This window comes from Chiloscyllium plagiosum, chromosome 2, assembly GCF_004010195.1.
Source record: "Chiloscyllium plagiosum isolate BGI_BamShark_2017 chromosome 2, ASM401019v2, whole genome shotgun sequence".
Lineage (NCBI taxonomy): Eukaryota > Metazoa > Chordata > Chondrichthyes > Orectolobiformes > Hemiscylliidae > Chiloscyllium > Chiloscyllium plagiosum.
This window is the reverse complement of record NC_057711.1, coordinates 104,659,698-104,682,744: the sequence shown is the minus strand read 5'-3', so window position 1 is coordinate 104,682,744 and position 23,047 is coordinate 104,659,698. Positions and strand designations below refer to the sequence as shown.

The following is a 23,047-nucleotide window of genomic DNA, read 5'->3' as shown; positions in this document are numbered from 1 at the left end:
ACCTGGGCACTGTGGGTGAGGTACTCAGGTTACTTACCACCTCCATCCACACTCGCTATCTGTGGGACCGAGTTGCAACTTCATATTGACGGATTGGAATTTTTTCAGGGTAAACCAACTTCCAGACGGCAGGAAAATCTGAAATATATGAAGTTCAGTAATTTTAGCTTGGAAATTCAGGCGTAAGACATTCCCTGCAGGAATTTGTTTTTGTCTCTAGTGTGTGTGTGTGTGTGTGATTGGAGCTATTCCCCTGGGTCGCCTCTTCCAGCCCTGCAGTTTGTACTGCACTGACGCTGGGAGGGGAGGAGGCGGATCGCGGGCGGGGTTGTTTCAGGGTGACTGACAGGAGGCGAGGAACCCAATGCTGGACTCAAATCTGAAGGAGGAAGCTTAGCCCGGAGCTAGTGTCCCGTCTGCATCCAACTGGAAAGTCCGTGTGGAGCTCTATTCCGAGCAGAACTGCCTTGAGCGATTCTCGACTTGCAGCAAATACAGCCGTTTCCGCACAGATGACAGCTATTAGGAAACCGCATCCATTAATCTTCATTGTCTTGCCTTTATTTATGCAGGGTAAGGACATGGCACAATTAAAAATACAGCTTGTAAACTGATCAAAAGTATAAAATAGATTATTGCATACAATGTTGATATTCTTTACAAATTTAAAGATGTGTTGCAATTTATATTCTGGCTATTTAGAATATTTCTCTTTCTGTATATGTGTGTGTGTGTGTTAAGGTTGCTTTTCCTCCAAAGCGGAGGATAGGCTGTTCCGGAGGATTTTTCGCCGATATAACCAGCACATCAGGCCGGTGGAGAATGTGTCTGACCCGGTGACTGTACAGTTCGAGATTTCCATCTCACAGCTGGTCAAAGTGGTAAGGGCTGGAAGCTGGGATTGTGCCTTGTATCAGAACTTGATGGCACGTGTGCGTATGGACAGATCTGTTGTTCTCAAGTGTAATCCGCTTTGTTTCCATCCCTTTTTTTGATAGGACGAGGTCAACCAGATCATGGAAACTAACCTTTGGCTGCGACATGTAAGTGGTGCCATGTAAATGATACAAAAGCGATCCTATCCCTGATAAGTAAATGCAACATCTGTTTCGGGCTCATGTACGCTTATCTAGTTTCTTAGTAAAGTGAACCACACCAGTTTTAGCTATTCACTTACCCCCTTTCCCAGCCCTTACATCCTGTTGAAGGGCTTTTGCCCGAAGCGTCGATTTTCCTACTCCTCGGATGCTGCCTGACATGCTGTGCTTTTCCAGCACCACTCTAATCTTGACGTAAATCATCGCAGCCTATATTGATCATACAGACCGAAACATGGCACTTTACGATTTGCATCTACAACAGTTACAGCAAAAACGCTGGTTCTTTCCACCTGATGTTAACTTTGTGTTAGTGAATGAGTTAAAATCTCACTTGTATGGGACCCACTGTGTTCCCCTGGGACACTGCACTTTTTACGATTTGCCTGTTTCAGAGTGGCAGTAGGTAGGTACGTGTGTAGCACAAACAGCTCGTTGAGCTTGCATCATCGGAGTTAATGATGATTCAGAGTAAAAATATGCCTAGTTATAGAGAAAGAGCAGGGGAGTGGCATTATTTCTAGTGACCTTTCAAAGAGCCAGCACATCCACAATAGGCAAAATAGCCTCCTTCCGCGTTCAGATTTTAATGTAAGATTGCATTCAGATTGCCAGAATATTTTACGACAAAGGTATAATACTGCAGGTCCTATAAAAAAAGACCCAGAAAGCACTAGGACCACTTTGCAAATATGGCAGCATCTCTGCAGCAAGAAATGAGTTAATCTTTTGAGTTCACAACAGTTTTGATGAAAGAACTCGTTATGCGTTAGTGATTGTTACACATGTAAATCCAGCATTTAAGCATTCTAGTAAGCTAACAGCAGGTCATGCCTCAAAAGTACATTGTTGATGATCAAATGACAATGCATTTATCTTTATAATGAATGCAATATGACCAATTTGTCCCCTGTTATTTTCAACAGATCTGGAATGATTACAAACTGCGATGGAACCCAGTTGACTATGATGGGATCGAATCCATCAGAGTTCCCTCTGACCACATATGGAAACCAGACATTGTGCTGTACAACAAGTGAGTTTCACATGACCAGTAAAACAGACCCAATACTGTTTATCCTGATATTTTCTTGATGTATTAACCACTTTTGGACCCTTTTCCTTTGCAGCGCAGTGGGAGATTTTCAAGTTGAGGACAAAACAAAAGCGTTACTCAAATATGACGGAACTGTTACTTGGATACCTCCTGCCATTTTTAAAAGCTCCTGTCCAATGGACATCACTTATTTTCCTTTTGACTATCAGAACTGTTCGATGAAATTTGGATCCTGGACCTATGATAAAGCCAAAATTGACCTTGCGATCATTGGGTCCAAAGTAAACTTGAAAGATTTTTGGGAGAGTGGCGAATGGGAAATCATTGATGCTCCTGGATATAAACATGACATTAAGTATAATTGTTGTGAAGCTATTTATGTGGACATCACTTACTCATTCTACATACGAAGACTTCCCTTGTTCTACACAATCAACCTGATCATTCCTTGCCTGTTGATATCCTTTCTGACTGTGTTAGTTTTTTATTTACCCTCTGACTGTGGCGAGAAGGTCACTTTGTGTATATCTGTACTCCTCTCCTTGACAGTATTTTTGTTGGTTATCACTGAAACCATCCCTTCTACCTCTCTGGTGATTCCTCTGATTGGCGAATACCTTTTATTTACAATGATCTTTGTCACTCTGTCCATTGTTATAACTGTATTTGTTCTAAATGTCCACTATCGAACTCCAACTACTCACACCATGCCAAGGTGGGTTCGGAGGGTCTTCCTGCACTTCTTACCCAGAGTGATGTTGATGAAAAGGCCTTTAGATGAAAAGCAAGCTGAAAACTCTAGGAACAGGCAAAGGAAAGCTAACCATCTCCAAACAAATTGTGCCAGCTATATGGAACAAAGCGATTTCAAGGTTAACAAAGACCAGCCAAAATTTCCCTGCCAGTACTGCAAACAGCCCAGTGATGATGCTTCCTGTAACATTTCCAGATATATCAGCCCACCATTTGAGACTCTGTTCGGTGTCTCACTCCTTTCTCCTGAAATCCGACAGGCTATAGAGAATGTCAAGTATATTGCAGAGAACACAAGGAGCCAGAATGCTGCCAGAGAGGTGAGTGGACATCTGATTATGTCTTGGCTGGATGGACAAGTAATAAGCAATAAATAATGTCCCTTCAACAGCGACACTGTTTGTTTCTTTTGTAGAAATTGCTGTACAAAGAATTAGCAGCAGAAAAATCAGCCATTTGGCCCAAATGGTTCATACTGGTATTTATGCTGTCCTTAAATTAATCAATGCTATTTGTCTCAATTACTTGTGGTATCAAGTTCCTATTTTAACCACTTACTGGATACAAAGGTTTCTCCCGCATTCCCTATTGAATTCAATAGTGCATAATAATATTTATGACTGCTAGTTTGGTTTCCCCACATATTTTCTCTACCAAATCCTTTCATAATGTTTTGAATGCCTATAAGATAACAACAAACCTTCTCGTTCCTAAGGTAAAAAAAAACCTCAGCTCATTAAATTCTTCATGACTGTTGCAGCCTCTTAGTTCTGGTGTCATTCTGTGAATCCTACTTATACCCTTTGCAGTTCATGTACCCAGGCTGGAATGTCAATAGCACACACCAGATCTGGTTCCCAAAATCCCTAATTTATGTTATTCCAATAGGAGGTTCCTGCAATTTCTCCCCATGCATAATTCAGTCAGAGGCAGAATAAAATGCACTCCCATTTGAAAAGCAAAACTTGGCAGTATGCATCATATTCATGCTACCAAGCAATAAATAATTTTAGTATTCTTCATGGATTGTAGAAATATAACCTTGGTCAATTGCAATCTGCCCCGAGTCACCAAAATCAAATTAAAATCCATGTAAGTACCCACAATCTAGTGCTATTTTACTACTGAGCTATAAGTCACACAAGCACTGAGAATTTAACTTCATTTCCAAACATCTGCAATACTCCTCTGTTATTTCTATCCTCATGTCTTTTTTAAATACATATTTACTTTATACTTTATAATTTACAGGTATTGTATCTATTTATTTATATTCTTGGGAAATTTCATTACCAAATTATGTCACTTTCACTTGATTCTATAAGTCCTAATGTCATTGTTGACTACCTTAAATAGAAGTTAATGTGGTTGAGCTTGCTCTTTTCACAAATATAACAAGGCCGACTTACTTATTTAATATCACCAAGAAAAACAACACTTTAGTTGTGGACACATATTGGCCCATCAATCTTGATGGGAGCAATTCTAACCACATTTCAATAAATTTAGATAACTGAGGGGATGAAAGATTATAAGGGGTATTCAAGAATGTAGTCAGATGTCACATGACACCAGGTTAGAGTCCAACAGGTTTATTTGAAATCATAAGCTTTTGGAGCATTGCTCCTTCATCAGGTGAAAACCCACCTGACAAAGGAGCAGCGCTTCGAAAGCTAATGATTTCAAATAAACCTGTTGGATTATAATCAGGTGTCTTGTAACTTCTGACTTTGTCCACCCCAGTCCAACACCAGCAACTCCACATCATGTAAGAGTGCAGAGATGAAATTGAAATCAGATCAGCCATGATCTTACTGGATGGCAGAGCAAGCTCAAAGGGCCACGTGGCCAACTCTTGTTTCTTGTGCAAAGGTCCGTACATTTCAAACTGCTCGTATTTACACATTTACTGTATGCTTTAAGGAAAGAGTGTACATTTAGGTATTGCCTTGCAAGATTTCAGAAGATTCTGAAGCACCTTACGGCCAATCAACTACTTTTGAAGTGTAGTCACTGTTTTAAAGTTGGGAAACACAACAGCAATTCAAACGCAACAAGATCCCTCAGATGAGTGAATGGTCAGGTAAATGATATTGGTTGATTGTTAAATACTGGTGGGGTGTCCTTATTGCTCTGCCTCAACTCATGACATTGGGATTGTTTATGTCCACCTGAGAGAGCACACAGGAGTTAAGATTCCACAGACTCGGTATAAAGCCTCTTAGTCAGTTTTTTTAGAAAGTGCAGCGCTGCATTGATGTGTCAGCATGAATTATGCACTTAAGGTAATGGTGTGAACATTGAACCCAAGCACCCAAGCCTAAAGTGGGAATGTACGGTTGAGCCAAACTGACAGTTTTTAGGGCAAGGCAATATAAAATATTCTGAAGTAAAGGAACTTGTGCACATATTTATAGTCAGAAAATGCTTAAAAGAACCACAAAAATAGGAATTGCTGGAAATGCTCAGCAGTTCTGACAGCATCTATGGTGAAATCAAAGTTGAATATTTCAGGTCGAGTGACTTTTCCTCTTCTCTCCACAGATGCTGCCAGACAATTCTATTTTTGTCTCTGATTTATAGTTTCTGCAGTTTTTTCGATTTTTACATGGTCTAAGAAAACTTGGATTTAAAATAGAAAAGAAAATGTGGGCAAGTTTTGTTATCTTCTTTATGTGGTTAATCTTTACCTCGGATTTGTCTGATTCTCAACAGTTCACAGGAGTTACTCTTAATTGTAAAGGAACATTTTCCTGAATAGAGAGATGAACTTCTTTGTTGATTCAGTAGATTTTCCTTTCGAAGTTGATTGCAACAATGGTATGATGACAGAGATGGATCAAAGCAAGACATAGCAAAACTAATGAATTGAATCTCTTGCAGCCAGAGCTGTGCAAACAAATCAATATTAAAAGAAGACTTAAAAGCAACAACTTTACAGTTGGGAACTGAAAAAAAAAGTGTTTTAGCGTCAGCATGGAGGGATTGATGGTGGAACTCTTAGATCCATGGGGCGGCACGGTGGCTTAGTGGTTAGCACTGCTGCCTCCCAGCTCTAGGGTCCCAGGTTTGATTCCAGCCTTGGACAACTGTCTGTATGGAGTTTGCACATTGTCTGTGTGGGTTTCCTCCCACAGTCCAAGAATGTGCAAGCCAGGTGAATTGGTCATGCTAAGTTGCCCATAGTGCGAGGTGTATTAGTCAGAGAGAAATGGGTCTGGGTGGGTTACTCTTTGGAGGGCTGGTTGGGCCAATTGTAAAGTTTCCACACTGTAGCGAATCTAATCTAAAGAAAAATTAAATCCCATTTCTAATAGGTTTACACGTTTTGTTTCAGGGCAAATCATTTCCTGCCATACTATTGTAACTAAATCAGTGTCACTTCAGCAATAAATTCCTGTTACTTTAGCTTAGTTTACAGTCTAAGCTACAATGGGGAAAGCCAACTTTTAAAACTTTAAACTCTAACATTGTCATGATTTGCTAATTTTCTTTTAAGTCAGGTCAAAATGGTTGTCTTTCAGTCCTAATATCACTGTGTCATTTCCAATTTAACTAGGAGGGACTACAACATAGGTTTACAAGAATAATATCTGATTTTCAAGCATCATGTTATGAGGAGAGGTTATACAGATTAGGCCTGTTTTCTCTAGAATTTACATGGTTAAGGGGTGATCTAAGTGGTCTTCAAGATATTAGCAAAGAAGGACAGGGTAAATAAAGGTAAACTATTTCCACTGATTGGGGATTATAGGACTTGTGGGCATAGTGTAATAATTAGGGCCAGACCGTTCAGGAGAAATATTAGGAAACATTTCTGCACAGAAAGAGTGGTGGACATTTGGAATTCTCTTTCACAAAAAGTTTTTTTTTGTTAAGCAAAGGTATTAAGGGATATAGCCCAAAGGCAGGTATATGGAGTTAAGCCACAGGTCAATTATGATCCTATTGAGTACAATACACAGTCAAGGGGCTGAATGGCCAATCCTGTTCCAAGTGATGTTAAGGAGACAAAAGGAGGCAATGGCCTAGTGGTATTTTCACTCGACTATTAATCTGGAAATTTAGGTGATGTTCAGGAGACTCATAAGAATTGGTCATTGATCAACCACAAACTTATTGAATAGGGGAGTACAAGAGGTTTAATAGCCCCAACCTGTTCCTAGGCTCTTGTGCATTTGTTAAATGATCAGAAATAGTCTGTGATAGTACTGAGAGGTAAATACTAATGATACCCTCTGTACTGTACTGAGAGAGTGCTGCACTGTTAACAGTACCATTTTTCAGAAGCAATGTCAAGCCTGTGCCAAATCCATCCCTTTGGGTGGTAAGTATCCTATTCAGTGAAGATCAAGGGAATTCTCCCGGTGTCCAAGCCGATATTTCTCTCTTAATCGCCCCCCTATAAAATTCTGGCCATTCATTTCATAGCTGTTTGTTGGATCTTGCTGCATTTCTCAACATTATAGCCATGACTACACACTAGAATACTTTGTGATTTCTGTTTACTAATTTGTTTTTTTAATACCATATATCAGCATTAAGAATATACCATATCTTGGAGAGTGTTACAGGGTATGTTGATGGATATAAATTTTCAGGAAAATCAGGTTATCTTCAGTAATAAAACTACATAAAAATGTTCACATTGTATTTTGCTACTTTTGTTTCTTCTGAACTAACTTTTCTAATCTATATCTTTTATTCTTTTTCTAATATCAAAGCTTTATGGAGGGGTGGATTTGGTTATTAACTGTGCATTTTTCTAATAAGAAGGTTGGCAATACTGTGCTCTGTTTATATTTTGCAGGTGGAAGATGATTGGAAATATGTGGCGATGGTAATTGACCGAATATTCCTGTGGGTATTTGTTTTAGTTTGCGTACTGGGAACTGCGGGGTTGTTTTTACAGCCACTAATGGCTGCAGAGTAAATCTAGTGTCTTATTTGAAACCAATGAACATCATTGGTATTAAGATACAGTGTACATAATACCAGTGCCGTCTGTCACACTAGAACATACAGGTAATCAAACGCAGCATGAAGAAAAATGAAAAACTTCTCCATTGAAATCTTTGTCTTTTATTCCATGCATTTATTAGCTGTTGACAAAATAATGATTCTGTGACCTTTTATATGTAAAACCATAAATCACTGTTCACTGTATTGTGTTATAATGCCAGTGGGTCATGGCCAAGCTTCCTATATTGTGAATGATGTCATGATAAATGTATTATCTATTAAAAAATTATCCTTTTAATATTTTAGACTATATCAGCAAACAATTGGTGATTCTATCTTTCTTGTAGCTCTCTAATTATTACAAAACTTTCTTTTTATTGTAATTGTTTAGTATCTTTCTGCAAATTGATGGGAGCATCAAGTAATTTTAAAAGTAGGTTGTGAAATAATATCAATTAGGGAAGAAACTGGACATGCAACAGCTGAAAATGCAGATGGTTAAAGATCACTGATACTGAAATAAATGGATAACAATGTTGGTTCCAACTATTATGATATTTTCATACTATCCACATTGAATATTTCATATCTGAAATACAAATATAACCTTGTATACTTGATTTTCATAAATTGCTTTGCAAACATTTTTCCCTGAGATCAGCCAACTGTAAAACTTTGACCTACTTGATCTAGACTAGACAGTACCTTTGGCTTTTATGCCTGGCAGAGAATGACTTTATTTTTAAACGAGCAGCATATAACAAAACAAATGCTGTGAGTTGCTCAAAAAGAGAGCGAGTGCCTCATATATATTGATTTTTTTTACATCCTCAAGAGATCTCAAAATTTTTCAAAATTAAAGAAGTACTTTCAAATTATTGTAATAGTTGTCATGTTATGCGCTTTGGTAACCATGAATCATGAACCATGAACCGTGAATATTTCTCAGTTGACAAAGATATTTCAAAAGATGGCAAGTTATGTTACAGCTGTATCAAACTTTAGTTAGCCCACATTTGGAACATTGCATGCAGTTCTAGTCACCACACTATCCGCAGTATGTGGATACTTTGGAGAGAGTGCAGAGAAGGTATACCAGGATGTTGTTTGGTCTGGAAGGTTTTAGTTATGAGGAGAGGTCAGATAAATTTGAATTGTTTTCACTGGAAAGACAGAGGCTGAGGGGTGACCTGTTAGAGGTCTACAAAATTGTGTGACACATAAATACGGTGTACAAAGTTAAAAATCACACAACAATGGTTATAGTCCAACAGGTTTGTTTGGAAACACTAGCTTTCAAACAACTGCTCCTTTGAAGGAGCAATGCTCCTAAAGCTAGAGCTTCCAAATAAACCTGTTGGACTATAACCTGGTGTTGTGTGATTTTTAACTTTGTACACCCCAGTCCAACACCGGCGTCTCCAAATCCTAAATAGGATGGATAGTCAGAGGCTTTTTCTCAGGTTGACAAGGTCAACTACAAAAGAGCATAGGGTCAAGGTGAGGGGAGAAAGTTTAGGGGAGAGGCGTGGAGAAAATGTTTCACACAGAAGGTGGTGAGTGCCTGGAATGCGCTGCCAGTGGAGGTGGTGGAAGTAGGCATGTTAGCAACTTTTGAAGTGTATCTTGATAGTACATGAACGGGAGGTGAACAGAGGGATACAAATCATGTATGGGCAGTAAGTAGCAGGTCTAAATAAGGATTAGGAATCAGCGCAGGTTTGGTGGGCTGAAGGGCTTTTCCTATGATGTATTGTATTGTAAAAGCTAAATACTAAATAATAATAAACAAATCCTTTTGATTTATCCCTCTCTTTTTCTGGATTATTATGAATGATTCAGAGTTGGGATTCTGCTACCTACAGCTTCTAAAGGATATACATATCATTAAAGCCACACAATTGAATGTGCTCATAAATACTCGTTTTAGATCGAGTAAAAAGGTCACTGTGCTGGCAGACCGAATCTACATAATCTAAAAGAAATGCCATTGGACTGAAGACATAGGAACCCAAACAACAGTTAGAGGATGTAATTTAGGTTGATGTTGTTTCTTCAGGCAATTTGTATTATCTATTGACCTTTAAAAATATCAATGCAGTAAATCTTGTAGATAAGTAATTTTATAAACTATGAGTCAGAATACAGTAGCTAGTAAAGTAATATGCTGCCAATGGAAATACATCTGAAAATTATAAAATTATTTTTAACATGTGCATGTGGAATTAAAGGCACTCAGAACAAAGGGAATAAGTCATTAGACAAAAAAAAACTGTCTAAAATGTATTGATTCAAATTTATTAAAGTAAAGTATTTTTAATTATTCAGTGAATCTGCATGCCAAAATTCATAATCGCCGCTGCAAAAAGTAGTTCATTTTAACATTACAATATTTGTCATTGAAAACAAATAAAAATCATTAGCATGTTTAACAAGCATTTCCTTGAAGAATTCACTGGAAGAAGTCCAGTAACATTTCTTATATCAATGGAAATAATTCATTTTTGCATGCAGAACTCCACATCGATAATGAACTGTCACTGGCTTCAATAAATGTTTTTTCTTTTCTATGTTTTACCTCACACCTAACGTGATAATAGGTTGCCTACGGTAAGAACCGTATTTTTAAAGGATACATATAAATCTCGATTTAGACTGTCATAACTAAAAGCTCTTGCTTTTGTCTACAGAACAACCTTGCACACTCAGAGTTAATTGCTAAATGCATAAAACAACACATTATATCAGAGATCAATAAAGCCACATTTAAGGTGAGGCAATGGCTTATTATTGTTGTGTTGCTATAGTCTTACCAGACCATAGGGGCTGCTCTCTCATTAGAGAGAAGCAACTGGTGGTGAATTAACCTGTGGAACACCAGACCTCAGGAGAGGGAAAAGGTTGAGAAGGACAGCCCTTCATGGTAACCTCAAACCAGTGATTTGAACCCATGCTGTTGGCATCACACTGCTCTGCAAACCAATTCCCAGCCTATTATTACTGGACTGTTAATTCATAGATCCAGGTAATGTTCTGTGGATGAGGGTTTGAATCCTGCCATTGCAAATGATGGGATTTGAATTCAATTAAAAGAAAGTGGCATTAAGACTTTAATGATGACCATGAAATAATTGCTGATTGTCGGAAAAACCCATCTGGTTCACTAATGTCCTTTAGGGAAGGAAAATGCCATCCTTACTTTGTCTGATCTACATGTGACTCCAAACCCACAGCAATGTGGTTGACTCTTAACTGCTGTCTGGGCAATTAGGACAATAAGGAGTGTGTCTAAGCAAGTAGGTGGGTAATAAATGCTGCCTAGCCAGCAACACCCACATCTCATGAACAAATAAAGAAAAAAAAATTCAAACTAGAAATAATGGAAAATTGCTATTTCAAAGCACATTGCAATAAAATAGAGACCGTACAGTTTAAAGATATTGATGGGTAAACTGAATATTTGCATTTCAGGTATTGAAAATACATTGACCAAACAGCTGAGAACTCTAGGATGGCTTCTGTAATGCAAAGCTTGCTGCTGTCAGGCAGTGCACTGTTCAAGAATACCTGTCACTGGGTTTGGAAAATCTTCATTAAGGAAAGCATTCAACATTTTTCTCTGTTGGAAGTTGCAGATTATTTATTTCTCAGATGCATCAATGTTAGTCATATAAAAATGCTCACAAATGACTGTTCAAGTAATTTGTTCCTGACAGCTTGTAGCTCTGCTTACATTTCCTGTGGTGATGCCAAGCTGGATTAAAGTTGGAGAAACTGTGTGGAAAATTCTTGAGGCTTTTCTTGACCTGAGTTTCATGAGCTGATGGGAGCTGAAGGATGGGGTTAATGATGAGAGGCCAGAATTCACTATCAAACCACATCAGAAGCTGACTACAACATTAATGAAATAACACCACAGAGATCAGTATCCTGTTACCTAGTCATCCTTTATTTACACATGGAAGTCCTTGATGCTGATCCAGCTCCCTCAGAGCCAGTTTTCAGTGTCAGGACCAGATTAATAGCCCCAAATAGGGAATTCATATTCTAGGAGGTCCACTTGGCTGACCTTGCTACAATCACTACAGTTAGCATGTGAACCATGAATAAATTAACACAGAAATCCTGCAGTAGCATTTTGTCACTGAGCATTCTATCACGGGTCATCATTGTGATTCTCCCTTTCACACCAACAGCCAGCAAACATTGAAACCAGCAAGGATTGCAACTGTCCTACTCCAATGTAACTCCATCTAAAATTACTCATTGTTTAGTCACATTTTAGCAGTATGATTAATAAAATTTGTTGAAAAACAGAACTAAGTCTGGAAAAGCAATTTTCATTTTGTGGTCATTGTCATCTAAATTTAAACTTTTGAATCTTCTCACAAACTTTGAACTTTTGATTTTTTTGTAATATTTTAGCTTCAACATTTGGCCCATGTGTATGGCCCTATCTTTAATTTGATCCATTTATGCTCTTTTAAGAATGACTTTTTTTTAATTAATGTGGCTTTATTGGTCACTGTGGCATATTAAACATCAAGCCCCTTACCATAATACTCCATTGTGAAGTAGTGGCACTGAGTTTTCCAACATTACTTATAAAGGTTGAAGGTCAATAAACCACCTACAAAGTGCCATTGCTATCAAATGACCAGAAGAAACATATAGATACTTACTTGTATATATGTAAGCATGTGGTTCACAATAAGGACATGATGAAATACACTACTGAAATTGACATATTAATATTAGTATTTGTTCGTGTTCCTTCATGTAATTCTGATTAATTATAACACAACAATAGGTTGATGTAAAAGCATTGATATGTGTAGAGTTAGATGTATTTACAGCTGCTGCTGTAGGACTAGATAGTTTGCGATTGAATATTTTTAAAAATAATAAACATCATAAGTCATTTTACAAAAGCAGTTCAAACCCAAAGTTAAAGTAAGCGAAGAGTTTGGGGAAGTCATAAAAGTTGTTGCAAAGTTTTGTTTTAAGACGTCTTTTGAATTGGGAAACAGTGACATCAAAGTAGAGGGGCAGGGGAAGAAAGTTCCAAAATTCTAGAACTCTAAATGCTGAAATGACCAGAATGAAGTCTTGAAACACTCTCTTGAACAGAGCAACTGTTGTACTAGTCTTATCATGTCTTGGTACACTGAAACAATTTAACTCTGGAATACTTTGGACCAAGTCATTTGTGGATTTTGGAATTTTCTGGATTATAGAATATAGTTAGTATTCCATCGTTCGATTGATATGATGAGTTGGAAGGTGGGGACGGGGGAAAACATTGTTTTCCTTAAATGATTGTGCAGTAATCTACATACATTCTAACACCAGAAACAAACATCAATATCTACATGAGCTTAGTCTGTCTCCTCCATGGGAACTAGCTCTCTCTCAGTCCTAAATTAAAAATCGCACAACACCAGGTTATTTTTAACTTTGTACACCCCAGTCCAACACCGGCATCTCTGCATCATCTCTCAGTCCTGTGATGTTACACCTGCATTACATTATAATCCTGGAAGCTCATGCTGTTGAACCATTACTCTCAGAATAGGAGAAAGTGAGGTCTGCAGATGCTGGAGATCAGAGCTGAAAATGTGTTGCTGGAAAAGCGCAGCAGGTCAGGCAGCATCCAGGAACAGGAGAATCAACGTTTCGGGCATAAGCCCTTCTTCAGGAATGAGGAAAGTTTGTCCAGCAGGCTAAGATAAAAGGTAGGAAGGAGGAACTTGGGGGAGGGGCGTCGGAAATGCGATAGGTGGAAAGAGGTCAAGGTGAGGGTGATAGGTCAGACTGGGGTGGGGGCGGAGAGGTCAGGAAGAAGATTGCAGGTTAGGAAGGCGGTGCTGAGTTCGATGGATTTGACTGAGACAAGGTGAGGGGAGGGGAAATGAGGAAACTGGTGAAATCCGAGTTCATCCCTTGTGGTTGGAGGGTTCCTAGGCGGAAGATGAGGTGCTCTTCCTCCAACCGTCGTGTTGTTGTGGTCTGGCGATGGAAGAGTCCAAAGACCTGCATATCCTTGGTGGAGTGGGAGGGGGAGTTGAAGTGTTGAGCCACAGGGTGGTTGGGTTGGTTGGTCCGGGTGTCCCAGAGGTGTTCTCTGAAACGCTCCGCAAGTAGGCGGCCTGTCTCCCCAATATAGAGGAGACCACATCGGGTGCAGAGGATGCAATAGATGATGTGTGTGGAGGTGCAGGTGAATCTGTAACAGTTGAGAAGTATTCTCATTTAGAATACTTAACCCACAATTGTGTGAAATGCAGATGTAAATATTTACCCCAAAACTAAAATAATGATAAAGCTTTATAAAGCAATAATAAGATAGGTTTTGCTTATCCAAATGCTTCCATGTTTACAGTCCCAAAGTAGTAGACTGAAATGAAGCTGATAACATGAAATGGATTCTGAGGAAATAGTTACAGAACTGTTGTTTCTGAACAATAGACATTTGGGCTGCAAGAGTTACAATGCACTGCTATTTACATCCATACCAATAAGGTGAAATATATAAGAATTTTTGGAAATTTACTCAGACTTGCATTTCAACCTGCAATGTACATAATTAAACTAGTGTGAAGCTAGTGAAGAAAGCTAAGGTGCAGAATAGATGATAGGAGGGGACATGCTGGAAATAAAATACTTGATTAGTTTGAGAATGCCATAGTAGAAATGCAGCAGCAATGCTCACCTTGATGAAATAATTACATTTATGTAGCAACTTGCATATCATCAGCATGTTCCAAAATGCCTTATATATAAGCAATGCTTTTCAAACACAGGAAGTGCTGGAGAGCATCTGTGGAGAGAGAAAAACAGAGTTAATGCTTTATGTCCTGTATAACATTTCTTTAGGTTTGTAATGTGAAAGTAATGTGAATGGAGTGTATGATTGCTTGGGCCCTGAGCAAAGCCTGCATTGAACACTCTCTTGTTCTGCCCATCTGGTTTCACAATCTTGATATAGCCGTGAGTAGTGAGATACTACTGATTTTAACTCCTTCCAACTGTAATTGTTCTGGAAATCTTAAGGGTTATACTGACCATGAAAACCATTTGCTATGCTGTGGTCATAATCTGGTTTGAGGCTTTAGACATAGCTACAGTAGATGACAGCTCAATCACAGCTTCTTTTTGGTAGAATACAATTTCTGCACAAAGTGCTCCTCAGTCAGCTTGGGTTATTTGAAGTAATCCCCAAAGATTTACCGAGGGTAGCACTTTCTACACTCTGCTTTGCACCTCTTCCCCCTAGCTGTTCCTGCCAGCAGGTGTCTTACTCAGTTGTTCTCCTTCTTCCTCCAAAATTAATGGAGGACCTACAGCCATGAGTAAAATCAAATATCTGCAGTGCAGGTGAACCAGTGAGCATGAAATTATTTCCAGAATTAACAAAATCAAGAGCAAATTGAGCATACAAAACAAGGAAAGTGTATAAGTTCACCAACAGTCAAAAAGGACAAGCCAACATCTAAGCCATTATGGAGCAGAAGAACCCTTGAAATAATACTCCATTACTACTTAACATCCTGATTGGCTGGTTTATTGAATTGCAATACTTAGGCTGAACACCTAAAAAGAAGCCTACTCCAATAAGGTGGGCAGTGGACTTCCATTAAGGCATTGACAGAATCATGCCACCAACCAGATTGGATTTGTTTCCCACCTTAAAGAATGGACATAGCCCAATTGACCTTCTGAATCAGTATCTCTCTTCATGCTATTACACTCATGGAGCATAGATTGTAATTTCTGATCAAAGTCTTATTTAACTCAAATGCTTTTCAGAGAAGATAACCCAACAGTATTTGATTGGTGGAGATGGCTCCATGTGAAGAACTGTGCCATTTCAAACTTCTGGAATGTAGTCAGTCTCTGTAACAGCAAACTTGAGTGATTGAATGCATCATTTCAAAATAATTACTGCATGAGTGAGAGCACAGCTGCTCTGCTCTTTGCATTTTCTGACTACATTGGTATCACATTTCCAGATCCGGTTGGTGCTTTTTGTTCTCTCCATAAAATTGTTGCTAATAAAACATTATGGCTCTTCAGGAGAGCTATGAATGGCTCAGGCAATTTGCATTGATTCAATTATCAGAAATTTTGTGAAGCACATGATAAAGAAAAAATATAAAACCACGTGATATGAAGTAAATAGACAGGATGAAGGCTCATGCACAACTTAAACAACATTGTTGAATGAATGGCCTGTTTCAGTGCTGTAAATTATATGTAATCTTGTTATTTTGGAAGAAATCCCACAAGATAATCTTCAAAACTGAATGATTGATCATCCAGATTCAGAAAGGTAATAATAAATGTCACCATCAGTTCATCGAAGCACTTCTTTCATATATTCACAGTGATGCCATTGTCTTTTTTTTCCAAATGAGCTTTGTAAATGAGTTAGTTATGATCTTTGCATGTACTCAAGAATTGCAGTCACAGAACAATAACTTGAATAAAAGTCGGTTTGTTTCAATAAATGTGCAAAAAGTCAATATATATATAATGTAAGTTAGTCAATAGTACAAATTCTGATATGGAGGATTAAGAAGCCATATGTTGTGCAAACTTAAATTTAATTTATTCACGTTTCATTGTATTAATTCATAATTGATAAGTTCAACACAATTTTAAATCAATATAATTCACTTTGTGTCATTAATATGTTTTGTATTTAGTTCATTAGGACAATGCACTTTGCATGATGAATCATGAATGAGATTTAATGGACTGGAAAGTATGTTATAAAGTATTCAGATTAACTACATAATACCCCTGTTGCTCTTAGCTTGGGTTCTGAATTAGCATTATTTTGTTCAACTCTATCTATATGATGGACAGGGCAAACACAAAAAAAGTTGGAGAAACTCAACAGGTCCAGCTGCATCTAAGGTGGGAGAAACAGAGTTAATGTTTGAGTCTGGTATGACGCTTCTTCAGAACTAGAGAAATTGACAATTATCAGGCACAGAAGCCCATGCGATTGGGAAGTCTTAGTAGCCATGAACAAGCTAGAGCATAAGTTAGTAAAAGATGCCAAGTTATAAGAATTTCAAAGCTGGAGAGAAGTTGAAGTGCCAGATAGGGAAAAACTGGTCCTATCAAAGAAGGTTTTGAGTACAGGAGGAGGGATGTGTTATGGCAGTTATACAGAGCCTGATGAGGCCATACTAGAATATTGTGTGCAGTTTTGGTTCCCTTTTCTGAGGAGGGATGCTCTTGCTCTCAAGGGAGTGCAGCGAAGGTTTACCAGGCTGATTCCAGGGATGGTGGGACTGATGTATGAGGAGAGATTGACTAGGTTAGGATTGTTTTTGCTGAATTCTAACAGGATTAGACAGGGTAAATGCAGGGAGGATTTTCCTGATGGTGGGTGGGTTCAAAACCAGAGGTCACAGTCTGAGGTTTTGTGGTGGACCATTTAGGACAGGGATGAAGAGACATTTCTTCATGCAATGATTGAAGAGCCTGTGGGATTCATTACCACAGGAAGTAATTATTGCCAAAATATTGAATGTATTTAAGAGGTGGCTAGAAATCACACTTGGGGTGAATGGGATCAAAGGTTATGGGGAGAAAGCAGGATTAGGCTATTGAGTTGACAATTGGTCATGATCATGACGAATGGCAGAGCAGGCTCAAAGGGCCGAATGGCCTCCTCCTGCTCCTATCTTCTATATTTCTACACAAACAAGTGGATTTGCATGGAAAAGGTGTCTTCAATAGGTCATGTAAGGCTGAAGCAAGACTAATGGCAAGCGATTGTGAAGGAAATCTAAGGGCCAAAATAGAAGAGTAAATTCACCAGTGGCGAGAGAAGCACTTTTGAACATTTTCTTGACATTGTTAACTATAAATGTTTGGGAAACTACAATCCTTCAGGGAGATCAGTTCCAGTGGGAAGAGTTTTCTTCATCCTCCAAAGGAGCCACTAAACACGTGTAAGTTAAATAAATGTGTACGTGGCTTAAATAATAACCTTAATGTTTGACTCTTTTCAGTCAGATCTATCTGTTAAGGTTAGGCTGTCTTCAGTTAAAAACAGATCCTACAATGCTTTACTAGCACCATCAGGGCAACTTTCAGTGATTGTTATGGATTATCTTTTTTTATGAAATAGGAGCAGAGGAGTTGAAAACATTGTCATAGATAGGCTTAAAGCTGAATGCACAATACAACTCAGACTTCTGGGGTTTTTCAGTACACTGGTTTGGAAATCAGGCAGATTTGAGCAAGTGTCATTTTGCATCAACAATCTTACTTGGAAACTATTAACCCCATTGCTATTAGTCAAAAGAGTTCACAAAAAGATGCAACAGTTTATAAAATTGAAGTGGAGCAATTGGAAAGTTTAGTTGGACAGCTGAATTGTTTGGGCATCCCAACAAGACCAGATGCCAATTTTGAAGTACTAGAGTTGAGTATAACTCTGTAAAACCCCAAGGTGTAATATACAAAGGAGCTTTGGGACTTCAATATGCAAAGAAGAAAATGTAAAATATTGTTATTTTGTATGTTTTCTTTGTTTAATGTTTATTATTATAGCATTTATTAGTTTTTTTAAAATCAAAGTAAATAATCTGTTAACATCTAATATAGTTTGAGGGAATGCCTGAGACCTAATTGCAGAAGAGAACAAATAATGGATACATTGATTAAGAGTTAATCAAACATGAATTGGTTGTATAAATATGGAGAATTAATAATAAGAGTTTTATGAAGCCTGGCTAACTAAAATAAAACACTCACTAAAAGTGTGAAGTTGGACTGTGTGGAAAAGCAGTTATCTTCTCGTGTACTACAGCAGGAGGGGCAGGAAGATGAGAAAGCTATCCTAGTTACCTAGAGAAAGCAGAAAGGAAAGTACTTATACTGAATGTCCTGGGTACATAAGAATGTTATGTTTTTCCAAGGAGGTCACTACAGTGATCTGAGACCTTGTGGAAGAAACATTCACATATCAGCAAAGCCAGGCCTATGCTGCCTGTGCCAGTGGAGGTCCCAGTGATACTTAGTTGGAACTTAGAAGACTGCCACAGGAGATATAAGTCACAGTTCACAATTTTCCATGTACGTCTACGTGAGGGGTGCAGTGAGGCTTTATGTACCTGAGAATTACTATATCTAATGCCCTTTGCAAAAGATGATCAGAGGCAAAGCACCAAGATCCAAAAGGCTGTATAGTTCTCTATGTTTTTTTCCAGGAGCCACAGAATGTAAACAAATGGCTGTGCAAACTATTCATTTCAAGTCAGAAGTGTTCAGGAATGATGGCTTGCCTGAGACAACGAACAGTGCTTCATGAAGATGAATCCCTCCTGTCCAGCAATATTTCAACAGTGCAATTGCAAAGGGGCAATCATCAATTCCACAGAATCAGAGTCACTCTGCCACCATGAGTATCACTGAGCAACTCAGTGGGCTCTCATGCACAGATTTACTTGTCTTGACTCGTCAGAAAATGTCTTGAAGCACTTGGATGAGAAAGTGACCAGATGACTGCTGATTTGCTGCATCCTCCAGTGTGACAATCATGACAGACCAGATGTTACTACCAATGATTGTGCCAGCCAGCTATGTAGTCACAGGAAGAAGAGGCAGAGGAACCAGAAGAGCAGGACCAGGGGAGCTGCAGAAGCTTATAGACTCCCCATTGCAAGCAAATGCTTTTGTCAAATGCATCAGCTTTCTTTTGAAGTTTGGTATTTTGATGTCCTCAGCTGCACAGAAGAGCTGGCACACAACCTTGCACCCTGAAAGTTCTTGTCTTCTAACCTCCCTGGCTGCTGCTTTTGGTGTCTAGTACCAATGTGAGGATCCCTCTTCTAACCTAAGCTCTCAGATTCACATGGTGCAGTTTCTGAACTGATGCCCGTAATGATGGTATCCATTGAGCTAATGCACTTGTCCATGCCCTCCTTCACCTCTACTTTCTTTTTGATTGAGCATGACAGGAAGATTGGTGGCATGCTCTGAGATCTCTTTGCTCTTGCTGAACCTACTGCCTGAGGGAAAGTACATCCACCTCCAGGGAAACAGCAACAGCAAAGCTAGAAGGTTTAAAGCCTGTACCAACGCAAAAGGAACAACACATATAATGAGATCATATGGATCCTGGGAGTGAAAAATAGCTTTTGAGATTGGAGATATGGTACAGTTGTAGAATGCAATGAACCTGAAATGACTACATGTGATGCATTATACCTCTAGGCACTGAATTTGCCCCTTCCCTTCTGACCATAGCACATGAGACCCTGTCATCACAAAGGGATTAATGTCAAACATTGAGGGTCATCTCTCCTCTGCAACTGTGCTCTGGTGGAAAAAGAATGCCTGTCTGTGATGTATCAGATGTTGTGTCTGAAGTGTGAGAAGTGCCTGTGCAGGGTATGATAATGAGTATGTATGAATGCCAGTGCACAGTAATATGATGCTTGAAGTATATTAAGGTTGTGATGCTGGTGATAGTGGTGGTGAAGTTTTTGGGATATGTGTTTGTAAAGTGGGATCTTACCTTGATCACAAATAAAGATAATTAATTAATTACTTGTGGCACTGGAGCTAATTTACAGAGACATGGCTCAGGGATAGACAAGACTGCCAACTTAATGTCAAGGATACAAATGCTATAGGAAGGATAGAAAGGGAGGCAAGAGAGGAGGGAGAGTAGAGATTTTGATAAGGGATAACATTATGGCTGTACTGAGGGAGGATATTCCTGGGAATGTGTCAAGGGAAGTTATTTGGGTGGAACTGAGAAATAAGAAAGGGATGATCACTTTATTGGAATTGGACTATAGAGCCCTCCCCCCCCCCAATAGTCAGTGGGAAACAAATCTTTAAGGAAATTTCAGTTATCTGTAAGAATGATAGGGTGGTTATGGTGGGGGAATTTAACTTTCCAAACATAGACTGGGACTGACATAGTGTTGAGGGTTTAAATGGAGAGGAATTTGTTTACTGTGTCCAAGAAAATTTTCTGATTCAGTGTGTGAATGTACCAACTAAAGAAGGTGCTAAACTTGACCTATTCTTGGGAAATAAGGCAAGGCAAATGACTGAGGTATCAGTGGGGTCTACTTTGGGGCCAGCATCCTCAATTGAATTAGTTTTAAAATAGCGATGGAAAGGATCAACTGGATCTAAAAGTTAAAGTATTAAATTGGAAGAAGGCAAATTTTGACAGAATAAGGCGTAAACTTTCAAAAGTTGATTGGGGGCAGCTGTTCGCAGGTAAAGGGATGGCTGGAAAATGGGAAGTCTTCAAAAATGAGATACCGAGAGTCCAGAGATAGAATGTTCCTGTTAGGGTGAAGATGAGGCTGGTAGGTTCAGGGAATGCTGGATGACTAAAGAAATTGAGGGTTTGGTGAAGAAAAAGAAGGAAGCCATATGTCAGGTATAGACAACAGAGATTGAGTGAATCCTTAGAAGAGTATAAAGATAGTAGGAATATACTTAAGAGGGAAATTAGGAGGGTAAAAAGGGGACATGAAATAGCTTTCGCAAATAGGGTTAAGGAGAATCCAGAGGGAGCTTATAAATACATTAAGGACAACAGAGTAACCAGGGAGAGAATAGGGCCCCTCAAGATCAGCAAGGCAGCCTATGGTGTGGAACTACAGGAGATGTTGAGATACTAAATGAGTATTTTGCATTAGTGTTTACTATGGAAGAGGACATGGAAGATATAGAATGTGGGGAAATAGATGGTGACATCTTGAAAAATGTCCATGTTACAGAGGAGGAAGTGCTGCATGTCTTAAAATGCATAAAGATGGACAAGTCCCCAGAACGAACCTGATCAGAACTCAGTGGGAAGCTAGGTAAGTGATTTCTGGGCCCCTTGCTGAGATATTTGTATAATTGATAGTCACAGATGAAGTGCCAAAAGACTGGAGGTTGGCTAACATGACGCCACTATTTAAGAAAGGTGGTAAGGAAAAGCCAGGGATCTATAGATCAGTGAGTCTGACATCGGTGGTGGGCAAGTTGTTGGAGGGAATCCTGAAGGACAAGATTTACATGCATTTGGAAAGGCAAGGACTGATTAGGGATAGTCAACATGGCTTTATGCATGGGAAATCATGTTTCACTAACTTGATTGAGGTTTTGAAGAAGTAATGACGAGTGATGAGGACAGAGCAGTGGATGTGCTCTACATGCGCTTCAGTAAGGCATTCAATAAGGTTCCTCACAGTAGATTGGTTAGCAAGGTTAGATCACATGGAATGCAGGGAGGAGTAGCCATTTGATAAAGAACTGGCTCGAAGATAGAAGACAGAGAGTGGTGGTGGAAGGTTGCTTTTCAGACTGGAGACCTGTGTCACAAGGATCGGTGCTAGGTCAATTGCTTTTCTTCACTTATATCAATAATTTGGATGTGAACATAAGAGGGATAGTTAGTATTTAGTACATGACACTAAAATTGGAGGTGTAGTGGGCAGTGAAGAAGGTTACCTCAGATGGGCCAATGGGCTATGGAGTAGCAGATGAAGTTTACTTTAGATAAATGTGCTGCATTTTGGAAAGGCAAATCAGGGCAGGACCTATATACTTAATGTTGAGGTCCTGGGGAGTGATGCCGAACAAAGAGATCTTTCAGTGCAGGTTCATCATTCCTTGAAAGTAGAGTCGCAGGTAGATAGGATAGAGAAGAAGGTGTTTGGTATGCTTTCCTTTATTGGTCAGAGCATTGAGTACAAGTGTTGGGAGATCATGTTGCAGCTATACGGAACATTGGTTGGGCCAGTTTTGAAATATTCTGGGCAATTCTAGTCTCCCTCCTATAGGAAGGTTGTTATGAAATCTGATAGGGTTCAGAAAAAAATTACAATGGCGTTGCCAGGGTTGGAGGATTTGAGTTATAAGGAGAGGCGGAGTAGGCTGGGGCTATTTTTCCTGGAGTGTCAGAGGCTGAGGGGTGACCTTATAGAAATTTATAAAATCATGAGGGGCATTGATGGGGTAAATAGACAAGGTCTTTTCCCTGGGGTGGGGAGTGCAGAACTAGAGGGAATAGGTTTATGGTGAGAGGGGATAGATATAAAAGGGACCTAAGGGGCAACTTTTTCATACATGTATGGAATGAGCTGCCAAAGGAAGTGATAGAGGCTGGTATAATTACAACATTTAAAAGACATCTGGA

The 23,047-nt window shown here is 39.0% G+C and overlaps 1 protein-coding gene across 2 annotated transcripts; it reads left to right on the top strand.

Annotated features, from left to right (window-relative positions):
• Nucleotides 1–335: 335 nt before the first annotated feature.
• Nucleotides 336–8,908, top strand: chrna6 (cholinergic receptor, nicotinic, alpha 6). Of its 2 annotated transcripts, XM_043715337.1 has the most exons (6): nt 336–573; nt 742–881; nt 999–1,043; nt 2,024–2,133; nt 2,228–3,227; nt 7,718–8,908. In XM_043715337.1, the coding sequence occupies exons 1-6, from the start codon at nt 513–515 to the stop codon at nt 7,838–7,840; spliced, it is 1,479 nt and encodes a 492-aa protein (XP_043571272.1). In that variant the 5' UTR covers nt 336–512; the 3' UTR covers nt 7,841–8,908. The 2 variants fall into 2 exon arrangements, with proteins under 2 accessions (XP_043571272.1, XP_043571282.1); XM_043715347.1 differs by lacking the exon at nt 742–881 and having other exon boundaries at nt 533–573.
• The last annotated feature ends 14,139 nt before the right edge of the window (nt 8,909–23,047 follow it).

Coding starts and splice junctions, on each gene's coding strand:
- chrna6 (XM_043715337.1), top strand. CDS start 513: ATGACAGCTATTAGGAAACCGCATCCATTAATCTTCATTGTCTTGCCT. Junction 882..998: donor TCTCACAGCTGGTCAAAGTG/GTAAGGGCTGGA, acceptor TTTTTTTGATAG/GACGAGGTCAACCAGATCAT. Junction 2,134..2,227: donor GACATTGTGCTGTACAACAA/GTGAGTTTCACA, acceptor TTTCCTTTGCAG/CGCAGTGGGAGATTTTCAAG.